Genomic DNA, 17,624 nt, shown 5'->3' with positions numbered 1-17,624 from the left:
CTACCCTTGATGGCAACCACAGATGCATACAGGTGTGACTGTAAAGGACTGACCTGTCCCTGACATGGCTGTTCGTTGGTTGGGGGGTGGGGGACTGGGCAAGAGTAAGGGGTAATTTGCAAGGCTAAATTTAAACATGATGATTTGGTTGCACTGTGAAACAGAAATTTCCATCTAAAACTAACGCCAGCGCCTTTCCAAAAGTTGCACGCCAGGCTACACTTACCTCCGGCGGCTTTTTATGAAGACCAGTCAAAGGAAGCAGGCGGCTGGGGGACACCCTCTTGAGCACCAAAGCCAACGGGCTGTCTTTGCTAAATGTTATAAACTAACCTTTCCCACACCTTACAGCCACCAGGACTTGAGCCTTTTAAACGCCGCCGCCACCACCACCCCCCTCCAGGTTATTTGTTAGACATTCCAATTTCACACCAGCCCACAACCACAAAGAACCTCAGTTCAAGTCGACCTCCACTCATGAATGGCCACATTGTGGAGCGCTCTCCCTTCACACTGAGACCACGGGAACGGAAAGGCACGAAGACGGATCCCGACCTCGGCCAAGTGCACAGGCGGCGCCAGGAAAACACCAAGAATGCATCCGAGGCGCCCGCGCATCCGAGGCGCCCGCGCATCCGAGGCGCCCGCGCATCCGGGGCGCACCTCGGTCCCCTCCGCAGTCCTGCAGGCCACTCGGGCGGATGCGGGCAGGTCCAGCGGCCGCCAGCGCACCGGGGAGGGATCCCATCTGGCCCGAGGAGCTGGGCAAGTCTCCTGCCCACCCGCGGGGGTCGGGCGGCGTGCAGCGAGCGCCCAGCACCGGCTCCGCCGCCCCTGCCGGGAGGCGTCCACTGTCCTCGCTCCCGGGAGGATGCAAGAGGAGACCTCGGGAAGGAGGGAGGGAGCAACTCTGGAACGGGCTGCAGCGTGCGGGACCCAGAACCTCTCCGCGCTCCCCGTCGCCGCCCACTCGCCCTCGGCCCCTACGCACCCAGTTCTGCGCGTTGTTGCTCAGCTTGACTTTCTTGTAGAGGCTCCCGGGGATGTCCATGGCCGCGGAAGGCGCGCGGGGCCGAGTTTCAGCACCGCCGAAGGGCAGCGAGAGGAGGGGAGGCCGACGTGGGCGGGGCGGGTGGGCGGCGGAAACCTGCCAGCCTGGGCCCGGCGCGCGCTCAAGTGCGCACGCGCTAGTGCTCGCCTGCCGTCGCGTTGGCCACGCCTCCAAAGCGAGTCAAGGCCCGCGAGCTGCAGACTGTGGGGCGGGGCGGAGCGGCGCGCGAGACCCCGAAATCAGGGACTGAGGGCGGCGCGCGCGTTAGGGCAGGACCTGGGGAGGGAGGCCGCGTGGAACCCGCAGGCCTAGCTCCGGCGGCTGCTGGCGAGGCGCATGCGCAGAGACTGGCCCTGCGCAGAAGCGGCCGGTTGCCTGGGGAAAAAGTGAGGAGCATGCGCTGGGCGCCAGTCTGCACGCACAGTATGTGCTAGCTGCAAAAGGAGCTCTGATTCAGGTTTTTCCTCCTTTGGTTTGCAGAAGGCTGTGGGCAACAGCGGAAACAAAATCCATTTGCAGAGCCCACACAGATTAAGGCTCCGGAGAATACCCTCTGACTGTAGTCAAGGGGTGTGAACTTCCTTGTTAGCTGGCAGAGAGCATTGTAAAGTCAATTATGGTCGATATAGTTAGGTTAAAATGTAATTTCTTATTTGACCTCCCTTTTGACTCATTGAACGGTTGTTTCAGTTAAGACAAAAAATGAGGTAGGAATTAAGCGTCTGTTGAATTCCATCTGATCATAGACCAGATCTGTACATTGCATCCATACAGATTCAATGGAAAATGAATTATTACAGGTATGATTAGGCGTAAATATAACACTTTTCATTTGATCTCATTTTGCATTCATTTTATTCTAGATTTTAATGTTTTCTACCTCCTTTTCAATTGAAGATTTTCTCTTGTTTTACTTTGTTAGTTGTAGTTTTTTATGTTTTTCTGCGTATGAAATATGGAATGCAGGATAGGTAAATCTATAGAGACAGTCACTGGATTAGTTATTTCTTGGGGGTATGGCAGGGGGTGTTATGGGGAAATGGGGGGCTAAATAAAACACTCCAGTCAGAAGCCTGACTTGAAGCAGACATCTACAACTGTGAAAACCATATCTCAGTGTAAATCTCTTTCTCTATACAAACACATACAAGCACCATTGGTTTCGTTTCTCTAGAGCAGGGGTCTTCAAACTATGCCACATGCGGACCGCCGGGTGTTTTTGCCTCCATTGCCTGTCCTTAGCAGCCAGCTTGTCCCGGACCCGCAGTGCGCATGTGTGGATGGTTTGGAACTTGACTTGGCTAAACTAGCCATTGTAACAACTGATGGTGCTCCTATCATGGTGGGGTCTAAGAAAGGAGTAATTGCTCGCATTATCCAAGAGATGGACAAACGTAACCATTCTCATCCAATAGCCATACACTGCCTCATCCACCAACAAGTGCTGTGTAGTAAATGACTGAAGTGGGGTTCTGTTATGAAATTGTGGGATCTTGTGTTAACTTCATTAGAGCTAATGCACTAAACCACAGACAACTTCAGGAATTTCTGTCTGAGCTAAATGTTGCCTATGAAGATGTGTTGTGCCACATAGAAGCCCATTTCTATGACTTACTTCCACAGATTACAGCTTTTCTGCTTTCAAAAACAAAGAAGTAGCAGAGCTCAATGGTGCAGAATGGAAATGGCACCTTGCCTTTCTGACGATGTAACAGCGACTCAACAGTTTCAATGTGCAGCTTCAAGGAGAGGGGAAGCTCCTCTGTGAGATGCAATCACCTGTGAAAGCATTTGAAGTCAAATTCGACTCCTTATCAAACAAGTGAAGGAGGAACATTTCTGCCATCTCCCACAACTCAAAATCTGTGAGCGGAAAAACCATTGGTTGCATTCCCAAACAAAACATGTGCAGATTCACTGGAAAAGTTGCAAAAGGAGTTCCAATTTAGATTTAAAGAGCTTCAACTCCACGAACAGGACATACAGCTTTTCCGTAACCCATTTCCTATTGACATTGAAAATGTGGATACAACTTACCAAATGGAACTGGCTGCACTGCAGAATCGTGACTCTGAAAGACGCATTCAAGTCGAGCAACCTTCCTGATTTCTGTGCATCTCTCCCTCTGAGACATGTCCTCATCTCAGCAACCGTGCACTCAAAATGGCAACCATCTTTGGCAGCACTTATGTCTGTGACCAGGCTTTTTCCAGAATGAAACATCTGAAATCTCCATCCAGACCTAGACTAACTGATGCACACTTGCATCGCTTGTTACGACCAGCATGGCAAATATGGAACCGGACACTGATCATCTCATTAGCAAAAAGCAGGCCCATAGTTCCCATTGAAATACTGGTAAGTTTGTTGATTTAACTTTATTTGTTGTTCATTTTAAATTTGTTCCCATTTTGGTTTTTTTACTTCAAAATAAGATGTGTGCAGTGTGTATAGGAATTTGTTTATAGTTTTTTTAAACTATAGTCCAGCCCTCCAATGGTCTGAGGGACAGTGAACTGGCCCCTGTTTAAAAAGTTTGAGGACCCTTGCTGTAGAGAACCCAACTTTAACACATCACTCAAAGTAGAAAGTCTATTTTTTAAAGTAGGGGAAACAATGGGTTCTTTTTGTTCAAAGTGTCTTTCAAGATGAGCAAATAGTTGAGGAAGAGGAGTTTATTTATTCTGCTAGAAGAGCTTACCTATTAAGTGTGGGAGGCGTACCAGGATTTTAAAATGACCATTGTATGATAGTTGAACCACAGAAATATAGTCAACGTCATTAAACTGCACACGTGAAGCTGCTGAAACAGCACCGTTTTGTTAGCTATGTCTTTGCCATCTGGGAGACATTCAAGAAAATTCTCTTCTCATCTCCTTCAAGTCTGTGGGAATTTCCAGAATTTTTTAAGTCTGTCTGCAGAGAACATTCCCACTCAAGCCCTGGTGGGCGTCAGGCTGCTAACTGAAAGGTCATTGATGTCAACCCACCAGCTGCTTAGTCAGAGAAAGAGGTGGCATCTGTGCGTGTAAAGGTTACAGCCTGGGAACCGTCTGGGTTGTTCTACTCCGGGTTGCAGGGCTGCTATGAGTCAAGCAAGACCCAATCGACTGCCATGAGCAGGTTTGGTTTTTAGTTAAGGCTAAACCAAAACCCAAACTCATTGCAGTTAACTCAATTCCTACTCACAGCAGCCCTCTAGGAGAGAGTAAAACTGCCCTGTGCGTTTCCAAAGCTGTAACCCCCTGTGGAAGTAAAAGAAAGCCACATTGTTTGTTTTCCCAGAGAGCACCTGGTGAAGTTGAACTGCTGACCTTGCAGTTAGCCCAACGCCTAACCCTCTACACCACCAGGGATCCTTTTAGTCAAGGCAGTTCCATTTTATCTACCACTCGGCATCTATCCTACACTAGGGAGATGCTATTGGAAAAAAAAAAAAAGTAAGTTACGACAGAAGGAAATTCAATTTCATTTTAAATATGATGGTTAACATTCTCATTTATTTCTTATGAGAAAAAAACAAGAAGGCAAATAATAAATTTCACAGGGCCCATAAAATACTATGATTACACTTTAAATGTACGGCTTGCCCATAATTCAAATGAGACAGTCCTATCCTGGTGAGTGGACATGACTTGCTTTCGTTCTAGATTTTCTGTTAGCTATGTGACAGACACTGAGTAAACCATGTAACTGCCATGGATCTCGGATTTGTCGTCTATGCGCTATAGACTAAAGGGAATGGTGTATTTGGTTAATTTTATCTCAAAAGATTCTTCCAGTCCTAAAAGTATATTAATAAGTTAGCTAGCACACCTAAAAATGATAATATAACCAAAACAACAAATAGTTTTTGCATACAAAGCAACGTGCAGATGATTTCTAAATGCTAGCACTGCTGGGTAATAAGTGACAGGATATAATACTTCTTTCCAACACTACCCAACGTGAAATATTATCACAAGACATTATTATGTTATTATCACAACACAATATTACCATCCTTTAATTTGGATGATTTTTAAGTTTCTCTACAACTTATCTCTTAAACACAGATAGTCTCTTAGAAAAATATTTAAATATGTCATAAGAGCACTTTAAAAATCATTTTCTTGTAAAATAGAACTTAGATCTAAAAATGGATCATAAAAATAAATATGTGGCTTAATGAACAATTGTAAGGATCACAACAGAAAAATGGGTGAAGGGAGAGGTCGGACAGTGTAAGACATGACAATAATAATTTATAAATTATCAAGGGTTCATGAGGGAGCGGGGGTGGGGAGGGTGGGGAAAAATGAGCAGCTGATACCAAGAGCTCAAATAGAAAGAAAATGTTTTGAGAATGATCATAGCAAAAAATGTACAAATGTTCTTGATACATTGGATTTGTGTATGGGTTGAGAGAAGAGTTGTACAAGCCCCCAATAAAATGATTTTTTTTAAAAAAAGGAATAGTATCAGAGCCTACATTGTGAGATTCTGGTTTGCAGAAGGTTACAGAGGACAGTGGGAGCCCAAGGTACGTTTGGGAGATCTACACAGGAAATTAGCCTCTGGTGATGTCCCTCTATCCATGACAGAGGGGTGGGAAGAAACTGGTTACCAAACAAAGTGCACTGGAGAGATGACTATGGGAGATCATAATAATAAACCCAACTGGAATGGTTAAAGCCTTGTCAGTTGATCCCCTCTGTGATGTGTGTTGGACCTGATCTGGCTTTCAAATCTTTCTGTATTTTTCAACAGTTTCTGCTTGATGAGAAGGACCGATATGATATCTGTGTTAGTTCCCAACAAAAGGGTTTGGGGGGAGGGGTGGAAATATATCACTTCTAAAAGTTTCCTTATGTCCTTGCAATAAGTGGCATGGGGTCATATCTGATCTCCCCCAGTCTCCCCATTGCCACAAGGCAGGGATCTACCATGCCTCCACGCTCCGTCCTGCTTTACCTATTGGGCAACAACCGTTCCTCCCACACCACTTTACACCTCTGCTGGGTCTGAGAATGCATTGCAGTAGTCACACAGAACTCATAACAAGATTCGTAAGGAAGAGGGTTTACTAGGGAACGTAATAGATTACCACAAGTCAGGATCGGCAAATAGCAAGGATGTAGTCATTGGTCTCCTCAGCCAGCAGCCAAGTCTCTCTGTCTCTCTCCAGTTCTCAGCCTCTCAGACACATGGTCACATGGCCTTTGCCTCGAAGGGCCAAGAAGTCAGCCTGCCTGTCATTCTGTCCCACAGTTCCACCGTCTTGGGCCAGATGAGGAGAAGGTATCCCAGAGTCTCAGCACTGCCCCTCTGAGTCTCCACACCCAAGTTTTTGATGCATCTCCCCATAGTGGCCTCCACCACTTCAGTCCGAGATCTTGACCACATTCTGCCATGGTACTCAGGGTTTCTCCCTCCTGCTGCTGCTTCAAAGGTAACTCACCCTTTTCACCTGGGGTGTGAGGAAGTGGGGTAGTAACTGAAATTCACCAAGGCCCTCTATTACTGTTGCACATGCCCTATGTGCATAGCCCCACCCAGCCCTCTGGTAGGAGTTACAGCAATGGTTCTCAACCTTCCTAATGCCGCCACCCTGTAATACAGTTCGTCATGTTGTGGTGACCCCCCCAATCATCACATTATTTTTGTTGCTACTTCATAACTGTAATTTTGCTGCTGTTATGAATCAGGTGACCCCTGTAAAGGGTCGTTGAACTCCCAAAGGGGTCATGACCCACAGGTTGAGAACCGCTGAGTTACAGACTTGCGTGGAAGAACCATAAAAAATACATGGTTTCCCTCCACCACATCCTTTTATAATTTTTCTCCTACTGCTCTTCCAGATCACCTACCAATAGTCTGCTTACGATATGTTAGTGTCTATAGATTCCTAAAAGTTAGTTTTCATTTGAGAGGATTTTAAGTCAATTGAACCACACAACATAAAATCCAGTTCCAGGATCCTTCATTCCAGCATAGTTATTTTAAAATATACCCATGTTGCATTCATCTATAATTCATACCACTTTATTTCTAAATGTAATTTCAATGTATTCATTTATCTGTTCGTGAACTTTTGGGCTATTTTGGTTTGGGGGCACTGAAAAGGAAGCTGCTGTGAGTATTCATGGACAAGTTTCTGAATATATATATATCTTTCTTTCTTGTAGGTTAATACCTAGGGTGTAATGTCTGGATCATATGATAAAAGTTCGTTTAATCTTTTGCAAAGCTTCCTGAACATTTTCCAAAATGGTGATTCTAATATTTTATATTTGGACCAGCAGTACACGGGAGTTGTGGTTGCTCCAGATCCTTGCCAACACTTGGTGTGGTTTGTCTTTACACAATGCTGCAAGCCCAAGATTACAAAGACAAAGATTGTCGTCCCCCAATGACTGAAATTCCAAAGGGAAGCTTGAGGAGGCAAAGGAAAATATTATAATGAAATGTGCAGCAACGTAGTTAGAAAGCCAAAAAGGAAGAATATGCTCAGCATATCTTCAACTGAAGGAACTCAAGAAAAAAATTCAAGCCTTGAGTTGCCATATTGAAAGATTCTATGAGAAAAAGATTGAGTGATCCAGGAAGCATTAAAAAAAATGGAAAGAATACGCAAACAGAACTAGTTGACACTCTACCATTTCAAGAGGTAGCATATGAGCAAGAACCAATGGTGGAGTAGGAAGTCCAAGCTGCACTGCAAGCATTAGCAAAAACAAAGTTCCAGGAATTGATGGAATACACATTGAAATATTTATTTTCAGCCCACCCCCACCCTCAGCACATTGAAATATTTCAGCAAGCTGATGAAGCACTGGATGCACTCTCTCATCTGTGGCAGGAAAGTTGGAAGACCGCTACTTGACCACATGACTGGAGGAAGTCCATATTTGTACCATCCCAAAGAAAAATGATCCAACAGTGTGCTCCACTTAATAGAACCTTATCTTTCATGCCACATTCACGTGGAATTGTGCTGGAGACCCTCCAGCAATGGTTGCTGCAGCACCCCAGGAAGCTGCTGCCAGGGTTCAGGTTGGGTTCAGAAGAGGATGTGGGACAAGGGACAGCATTGCTGATGTCAGATAGGTCTTGGGTCAAAGCAGAGACTACCAGGAAGATATCTACTTGTGTTTCATCAACTATGCCAAGGTATTCAACAAACTATGGACAACCTTGAGAAGAATGGGAATTCCAGAAGACTGCATTGTGCTCGTGTGTAATTTGTGCATGGATCAAGAGGCAGTGGCCAGAACAAGGGAATACTGCACATTTTAAAATAAGTAATGGTGTGCACCAGGAATGCATCCTCTCACAATACCTCTCACCATTCAATCTATCTGCAGTGCAAATCTTCAGAAAAGCTGACTTTTGTGAAGAAGAATTGGCATCAGGTTTGGAGGAAGGCTATTAACAACCTGTGATATGCAGATGACACAAGCTTGCTTGCTGAAACTGAGGAGGACCTAAAACATTTGCTGATGAAGATCAAGGATTTCAGCTTTCAGTATGGATTACGACTCAGTGTAAAGAAGACCAAAATACTCACAACTAGACCAATAGGTAACACTATGATAAATAAAGAAAAGATTGAAGTTTCGCTTGGATCCAAAATCAATGCTCATGAAAACAGCAGTCAAGAGGCCAAAAGACACATTGCATTGAGTAAATTTGCTGCACAAGACCCCTTTAGAGTATTGAAAAACAAGGATGTTACTTTGAGAACTAATGTGCTCCTAATCCTAGCCATGTTATTGTCAGTTGTTTCATGTGCATGTGAGAGTTGGACATTGGATAAGAAAGACTAAGAAGAATCCATGCATTTGAACAGTGGTGCTGGTGAAGGATATTAAAATTGTCATGGACCGCCCAAAGACAAACTGATCTGTCTTGGAAGAGGCACAGCCAGAGTGCACCCTAGAGGCAAGGATGGTGAGACTTCATCTGACATACTTTGGACATGCTGTCAGGGGTGAGCAGTCCCTGAAGAAGGCCATCCTGTTTGGCAGAGTGGAGGGGCAGCATAAGAGAGGAAGGCTCTGAAGGAGATGGTCTGACACCGTGAATGCAGCAGTAGGCTCAAGCACAGCAAGAGTTGTGAGGCGTTGAGGGTGGTGCAGCCCTGGGCAGTGTTTCATTCTGTTGTGCATACGGTCACTCGATGGCACCTTACAACAACTACAAGGGTGACAATTCAAGACATCCTGGTGATATATCGGTGAGATAGTTAAGGTTTATTGTGCCAAACTGGCTGATAAACACATGTGAGATTAAAGCCTCGCCTTTCTAGTTCTCGGGTCTCTTGCTTTCTGATGTTGGAGTTGGTTCTGTGCAGGTGTCTCTTACTTGTTCCAGGACAGAAATTTCTTCCCTGGCTGTTGGAATGTTGATGAGGGTCTTTTCTTTCTTACTCATTATTTGTATTTTGGTCTTTGTATTATTGTTATTTTGTCCTTACCACCTTATTTTGAATTTGGTTTTTATTGTTTCTAATGGGTTTCCCAGTTTGTGACCCACAGGAGTGGGTGCATAGTGATAATAATGGATACGGGAGTTACTAGGGGATGCAGGGGTGGGGGAGGGAAGGGGGATTTGGGGAGTGGGAAATGAAGACAGGAGGGGGAAGGAGTTCTAGAACTGACTGATTGCACAACTCATTTTAAAGGCAATTTAAACATGGGGACAGGGAATGTTCTGAAATTGATGTGATAATGATCGTACAATTCTCCTTGATATGACTGAACTATTGAAGTGTATGCTGTGTAAATTATGTGCCAATAAAATTGTTTAATAAATTAAAAATTTTTTTAAAGAATTGATGGAAAATTCAAGCCTTGATTTGTAACATTAAAGGCTTTGGTGGGCCCAGTATTGAATGATGTAGGAAGTACAAAAGAAGATGGAAAGATGTCCTTGCCTTCACGAAGAGATCTCTAAGGATAAGTGTATTACAGCAAAGTGTGGTGAAGGAAGCAGATGGAGCCCGGCTATCAATTGGAATACTGTCTGGGGTCTTAAAGGTTTGTCTTCAAACAAGCAGCCATCTACGCGAAGTGTCAACTAAGTCCACATGGAAGAAGCACACCAGCCTGTGTGACTCAAAGATGATGATAACAAAATCCATATTTGACGAAGGGAAAAGTATCAGAGTTTGAATTGTGAACACCCAATTTGTAGAAGACTATGGAGGACAGTGAGAACCAAAACCCCACTGTAGAGTGTCACGTCAGATTGGGTCTCCGGCAGATCCCCTCAAGTCTCGGGCGAGGGACTCAAACAACTGGACTGTCAGACAGAGATTATTGTGAACTTGATTGCGGTGGATCGAGCCATAGTTAATACGACACTTGGTCAGTTGACCGCTCCCTTGACTCATCCTGAATTTGTTCTAATTCCTCTGAAGGAATGTTCAAATACTTCTCCACCGTTTCAAGCCAGAAATTTCTCCTCTGGCTTTCTAAATTTTGTTTGTGGTCTTTTGTTTCTTAGTCCTTGTTTTTATCTTGATATTGTGTTGTTTCCTTCTTTCTGTTTCGTTTTGGTTTTGTTTTTTGTGGTTTCTGGCAGGTCTCCCAGTTTAGGAAGCACAGGAGTGGTTGCACAGAGACAATTAGTGATGCGGTGGACGATAGGGAAGGGGGGTAGGTGAGGGAGAGGGAATTGAGAGGAATCGGTGATCTAGGAGCAATCAGCTCTAATGCTTCCTCCCGATTATGGATTATAGAGAGGGCGGGAAGGAGCAGTAGAGCTGATTGTGATGATGTATATGCAACTCAGAAGCAGTTTAACTACAGAAGTGTTTGACAAGTGACTATTACATTAAAAAAAAACAAAAAAAATAAAAGTAAACTTGACCTCTGGTTACCATATGTGGTAGTTACATAATCTGGTGTCAAGTTGATACTACTAAGAGTGAAGGGATGGAGGTTAGCCTGTCAGACAGGTCACACCTTGATAACCTCATTTGAGGAGATAAATGCCTCATTGGATGCCAGACCCACACTTTCTGCTTGACATTCCTGTTGACTAGCCATATGGAGCTATGCTGATGGAGCCACAGCTCGGTAGCTGGAGGAGCCACGTAGAGACCCCTGCCAGTACTGAGATACTCTTACTGTCACTGGATCCACAAGACCAACTGAAATATTTCAACAAGATGATGCAGCCCTGGAAACACTCGTTCTTCTATGCCAAGAAATTGGGAGGTAGCTTCTAGCCAACCAAGTGGAAGAGACCCATTTTTGTGTCTGCCTTAAAGAAAGTTGCCCAACAGGATGCAGAAATTATCAAACAATATCATTAAAATCACATGCAAGTAAAATTTTGTTGAAGACAAATCAAAAATGGCTACAGCAGTATATCAATAGGGAGCTGCCAAAAAAAATCAAGTGAGATTCGAGAGAACGGTGGAAGAAGAGCTGTCGTTGCTGGTGTCAGATAGATCTTGGATGCAAGCAGAGGATGCCAAAAAGATATGTTTTATTGACTATACCAAGGCATTTGACTATGTGGATCATAATCAAGAATGGATAACACTGGGGATTTCAGACCACCGCATGGTGCTCTTGCAGAACCTGTACCAAGACCAAGAGGCAGTTTTATAAACAGAGCAAGGGAGCGCTGTATGGCTTAAAATCAGGAAAGATGAAATAAATAAATACATAAATGGTAGACTGATTGATGGGTAGATAGATAGATAAAATCAGGAAAAATGTGTGTCAGGGTTGCATCCTGTGATCATACTTATTTAATCTGTTTGCTGCACACATACTCCCAGATGTTGGGCTATATGAAAGACAGAGCTTCTGGACTGGAGGAAAGCCTGTCATCAGTGTGACATATGCAGACAGCATAACCTTGCTTCCTAACAGTGAGGGAGACTTGGAGCATTTGCTGATGAAAATAAAAGACTGCAACTTGCAGTACTGATTGCAATAAAATGTAAACAAAAAATTCCTCTCACCTAGACCAATAGACAGTATCAAGATAAACAGAAAAGATTGAAGGTATCAAAAGTTTCATTTTACTTGGATCCACAGTTAACATTCATGAAAGCCACAGTCAATATCATAAATTGCATTGGGCAAATCTGCACCAAACCTGTTTAAAGTGTTGAAGAGCAAAGATGTGACTCATAGGACTAGGGTGCGCCTCACCCAAGCCATGTTATATTCAATTGTAGGGCTCTGGCCAGGGCCAACTGCAGCAGAAGGGATGCATTTGAATAAGGGAACTGGTAAAAGTGATTGAGAATATCATGGATTGCCAGAAGAACAAACATATCTGTCCTTTTTAAAAGTACTTCCAGAATGCTCATTAGAAATCAAGGAAGCAGGAGCTGATACCAAGGGTTCAAATATAAAATTATTTTTAGAAAAAGAAAGCAAGAATCTGAAGACTTTGGCATGTTTTTAGGAGAGGTCAAATCCTGGGAAAAGGTCATCATGCTTGCTAGAGAAGAAGCACTGAAAAAGATAAGGAGCCCCAGTGGTGCGGTGGTTATGAGTTGGTCTGCAATCCACATGGTCGGCAGTTCAAAACTGCCAGCAGCTCCACAGGAGTAACCTCACTTTCTACTCCCATCAGCAGTTAGTCTTGGAAACGCAGAGGGGGTTGCTATGAGGTCAGCATTGACTCGATGCCCACTAGAGGGTGAAAAATGATGATCTTCAACAAGTAGCCACCACCATGGGCTTAATTCTAGCAACAGCTGTGAGGATGGCACTGGAAGAGCAGGGTTCCTTCCTGTTGTACATGATGTTGCCGTAAGTCGAATCCACTCCAACAGAACCTACCAACAACACCTAAAGAAGTTGAAGTTATTTTCATATGCTTAGTCTTCATATTCTTTCATTAAGGGTTGGTTCAGATCTTTGGCCCATTTTTTTGAGTTACTTTTTTTCTTAATATTCAGTGTTGAGAGTTCTTTATATATTTCATCTCAGCCATTTTTTTCTCTATAAGTTCAATTTGGAATTTTTTTTTTAAAGTTTTTTTCCGTGTCTCCTCTGGCATTGTTGGAAAGGCATTGAGCTGCTGGTGCTAATGTCAGTCGTTCAAAAACCCTTAACTATTCCGCAGGATACAGATGAAGCAGGCTGCTCCTTTAAAGATATCCAGCCTTTGGAATCCTACATGGGGTCTCTATGAGTCAGAGTTGACTCAATGACAGTGGGCTTGGTTTTTGAGTTCTTGCCTCTACTTAAGGTATGTGATAGTTAGAGATTAGATCAACTAGACCCTCCTGGCTAAGTTTAGAGTTGGAGCCCAACCTGATAACACCTCCTGGAGTGTGGTCTTTTGTGTCAGAGAAAGACCAAGCACAGCCTTTTTCCTTCTGCTGGAGGTACATCCTGCATCTTCAATTCCCTGCGTGTTACCTGCTGATTCCAGGATCCATCAGTAGACGTTGATGTCGGATGGATTTACTTAGGCATCCACCAGCCTGTGGCCTCCCTCTGCTTCATCATCCTACTTCCTGTTCATCAGCCTCCATGGCTACCCGAGTCAGGAGAAGCCTGACTGGAACCAGACTGAATTTGCCTACTTCTAGAACTGTATAAGCCATTTCTTGATATACTACATACATCTCTTTCTATATATGAACACACACGTGTTGCTGATTTTGCTTCTCTAGACACCCCAACCTAACACAACATACTTAATCTTTCTTCTGCCTTCTTGAAAATAGAGAATATATTTCTAAAATTTATTTATGAATTTTATTATCTGTGTTTGCTTTTCTTTGTATTGGCTTACTTTTCTCCCCCATTGTGGGTAATACTTTCCTGCTTTTTTGCAGGTTTGATCATTTTTACTAGGCCCTGAGGTTGTGAATTTTGCCTTGTCTAATGCTGAATATTTATCTATTCCTATAAATATTTCTAAGATTTAATCTGGGTCATATTGATGTTAGACTCATTTTATTTAATTTTAAACTTATTTTTCAGCATCTTTTGGCAGGACCATAGCAACTTTTAATCTGGGATGAATTTTTGCCTTACAATAGGAGCCTTCCTGGCATGAGATATATATCATTTGACTGCTAAATGTAAGTCCCATCCATCACTTCCTGAAGAAAAATGTGGCGGTGGGCTTCCATAGAGAGGACAGTGTTAGAAACCCTACGGAGCAGCCCTCCCCTGACCCACAAGGGCACTGTGAGTCAGAATCTATTTGTTGGCAACAGCTACTGAAACAATAATCTTCAGAGTACTCAATTGGATGTTGAGATGTTCGCTCTCAGGGGATAGGAATGCAAACTACTTTCTTCTCGCTGTGAGCTCTGGGCCTTTTGTGTCCTATTTCCCCGTGTTCCCATGAATATCCTCGCGGGTCTTTGGGGGAGGTGGACTCAGCAGAGATCTGGAAGTCTCTGCAGTAACTCTCTGGCCTGGCTCTCGGCCCTGCCTACCAGGCGCTTGGCTGCAGCTAGACAGCTCCAGAGAGGGTTGGGTCTCCACCTGGGTTCCCTTCTCAACACTGTGACCTGGAACCCTCTGCAGGTAATAAAACTAGGCAAATAGAGGCATCATTTCTCCTCCTTTGTTTCCCCACCTCTCAGGATTCATTCTTCCGTGCTGCCGGATGTCCAACATATGAAAATCACTGTGATATATATACAGAGAGAGATCGCTCGCTCGATCATGCTTGGCAAAATAGCAGGGCAGTAAAAAAGAGGAAGGCTTTCGACAAGAGTGATTGATCCGGTGGCCGTGTGGCTACCTCGTGTCGCTCAAACTTAAGAACAGTGCTGAGGACGTGCCGGACCAGGCAGTGGTCACTATTCTGTTGCCTAGGGGGGGGGGTCACTGTCAATGGGAACGGACTCAATAGCACTGAGCAACAACAACAACAACAACATCCTGTTTTAGATGTTTGAGGTAGAAAGGTATATCCACTCTCTAATAGTCTGTCCAGAACTAGAAGCTGCTTTTATAGTAATTTTATAGTAACTTATTACTATAATTAAAATTACTTTTCTAGCCATCACTTCCTTGCTCATAATTTTTTTTACCATTTAAATGTACAAGCCTAAGTAGCAGAATTTAGTCTTCTCAGTTACTAAAAACAAAAAAGCCAAAACTTGGTATGTCTTTTTAAACCTCTTCAAATGTGTGCTTCCTTCTCCATCCTTTCGCTTCCTTCTAATCTAGCTGAGGAGAGCTCAGTCTTCCGGGGCTGTTGCTCAGTCTTCCGGAGCTGCGTTTTGCTGATTGCCTTCTCTTGGTGCAATGCAGCATGTTCCCGGACCTCCGTGTGGCCTGCAAATCGGCAGCTGGATCCAGAGACAAGAGGACAGTTAGGTGCCATCCTCCTGGCAGGAGTAGCAGTAACGGCTGGAAAAGCTGTAACCCCTTGCGTGGTCTGTATTCCAGAGAATTTGGATTCTGTTGTTTTTACAGAGGAAACCTAATTTAGATTATGATTTTAAAAATTGTTTCATACTCGCTGCCATCACGTCGATTCTGATTTAGAGTTACATAGAGGAGCCCTATGCAGGGTTTCTGAGACTATGAATCTTCATGGGTGCAGACAGCCTCTTCTTTCTCTTGAGGAGTGGCTGGGTCCTCAGCTTATGATAAAAAAAAGTCACTGATAACATGTCGATTCCGACTCACTGCAACTCTCTGGGAGGGGGTGGAACTGCCCTAGGGGTTGCTGAGACTGTGACCTCTTCCCACAGTAGAAAGCCCCATCTTTCTCCCCGGCAGCAGCTCGCCAGCTGACTTCTCACGAGCATCCGGTGGGGGAGTGGGAATACTTTGGCTGCTCAGCCCAAGGTTAGCAATGGGCAAATACCAGCCCCTTCTCAGGAGAAAGATAAGACTTTCTGCTCAGATAAAATGCAATGGTTTAGTTTAACTCGTAAAGAATACTTGCTTAAACATTACATTCCTTTAAGAGATATCTTTATGGGATCAAAGTAACAAATGCAGGCTTTAAAATTAGATTCCAGTCATCTTACCTCCAGCCCTTGTAGCAGAAATCCCACAGGCCTGTATTTACAGTGGCCTTTTATTTTCTCATGGCGTAGGAGGCTAGGTCTGTCCCACACACTGTGCTGGCTCTGGAAGACTCGCCCTGTGTTGGCTCTCTGGGCAGAGTCCTGGTTCTTTTCAGCTACTGTTTCTTGGTTCCGTAGACATTTCATGGGGTGTGACATCTAAATCCCCACCCCTCCCCCAGTGTGTTTGCTTACTCAATGTGCTCTTTCAATATTTCAAAAGCGATTAGCTTAAAGGCATGTGATTTATACTGCCTCATTGACATAAATGAGAACCCTCATTCCCACACGAGCCGGTAACCACAGGTGTAAAGGTTATGATTCATAACACATATTTTGAGGGGAGACAATTCAACGCACACGGGAACCTAGTGTTGCCGTGGTTAAATGTTCCTCTGCTGACTGAAAGGTTACTGGTTCCAACCCACTGCCTGTTCCCGGGAGAAAGATGTGGCAGTCTGCTTTCCTTAAGATTACAGATTGGAAATCGTGCGGGGTCATGGGAGGTGGAATTGACACAAAGTCAATGGGTAGGGTTGGTGTTCTTTTGCTTTGGGAGAAGAGAGTGGAGCTCATGTTACCACGGGGAGCAACAATGCAGAAAAGGGGGGTGAAAATGATGGCATGTCTTAAAGAATGTGAGCAATGTTAGTGCAACAAACATGCAGGAACTTGAATGGGTGTATCTTTTGGCATTGTCTATTCTCAACAACAACACAAGGAAATTTGGACTACCCCTCTTGACCGAAGCTCTTGAACCAGGCACTGACTGCGGACAGGTCTGTAGATGATGTACCTCGGGGTCAGGTGCCTGTCTGGGGTCTGATGGAGTCCAAGAGAAGGAGTCCTGGAGTCGAAGACACAGGAGCATATTCATTAAAAAGCACCTTGATAAGGCCTGTAGAGGCAAAGTGTTTTCTAACCGTCCTTCCATAGAAATACCATTTCTCTGAAATGTCAATATGTGTTTTGCCAAAAAAAAAAAAATGTTCCGTGCTAAAATTTATTCATCAAATATTTATGAGTGATTACTAAGTGCTAGGCACGGTTTCATGTGTTTGTATGCTTGGGAAACAAAGTTAAATAGACCTTGCTACTGCAAATCTTTATTGCTTTTAGTGTGCAAATAAACCAACAGAAGGGCTATAGTTTGCTCTTGATTGTTCCATGAAAAGAATTTCTTCCCTGGTTTGATAAATATTGGTGGTGGTCTTTTCTTTCTTATTCATTGTTTGTATTTTTATCTTTATATTACTATTGTTTTTATCCTTACCACGTTATTTTGCTTTTGTTCTGTACTGTCTCTGCTGGGTTTGCCACTTTGTGAGGCACAGAAGGAGTGGATGCACAGAGACTGATTGATGCAAGGGTCTGTAGGGGATGCAGGGCTGAGGCGGGGCGATGGGGATGGGGAGGGGATTTCTGGAGTAAACCATGAAAGCAGGAGGGGGAGTGAGCATTAGAACTGAGGGTGATTACACAACTCATTTTAAAGGCAGTTTAATCAGTGGCGGGGAGACAGTTCTAAAATTGATTGTGGTGATGAATGTACAGTTCTTCTTGATC

General features: G+C 44.0%; 1 protein-coding gene across 2 annotated transcripts in view; it reads right to left on the bottom strand.

Moving 5' to 3' along the window:
* The window catches only part of PAPSS1 (3'-phosphoadenosine 5'-phosphosulfate synthase 1), a 126,884-nt gene extending 110,643 nt beyond the window's left edge, over window positions 1-16,241 (bottom strand). Inside the window, exon 1 of one of the 2 annotated variants that reach the window (XM_075543945.1) lies at window positions 16,020-16,241. In XM_075543945.1, coding sequence (XP_075400060.1) covers window positions 16,020-16,217 — 198 coding nt within the window. In that variant the 5' untranslated portion in view covers window positions 16,218-16,241. Of the gene's footprint in view, window positions 1-991; window positions 1,152-16,019 lie in introns of those variants that run through there. The other variant, XM_075543946.1, reaches the window with a different exon arrangement.
* Between the last annotated feature and the right edge of the window lie 1,383 nt (window positions 16,242-17,624).

This window comes from Tenrec ecaudatus, chromosome 3 (genome assembly GCF_050624435.1).
Source record: "Tenrec ecaudatus isolate mTenEca1 chromosome 3, mTenEca1.hap1, whole genome shotgun sequence".
Lineage (NCBI taxonomy): Eukaryota > Metazoa > Chordata > Mammalia > Afrosoricida > Tenrecidae > Tenrec > Tenrec ecaudatus.
The sequence above is the reverse complement of the archived record's forward strand: the minus strand, read 5'-3'. Positions and strand labels throughout refer to the sequence as shown.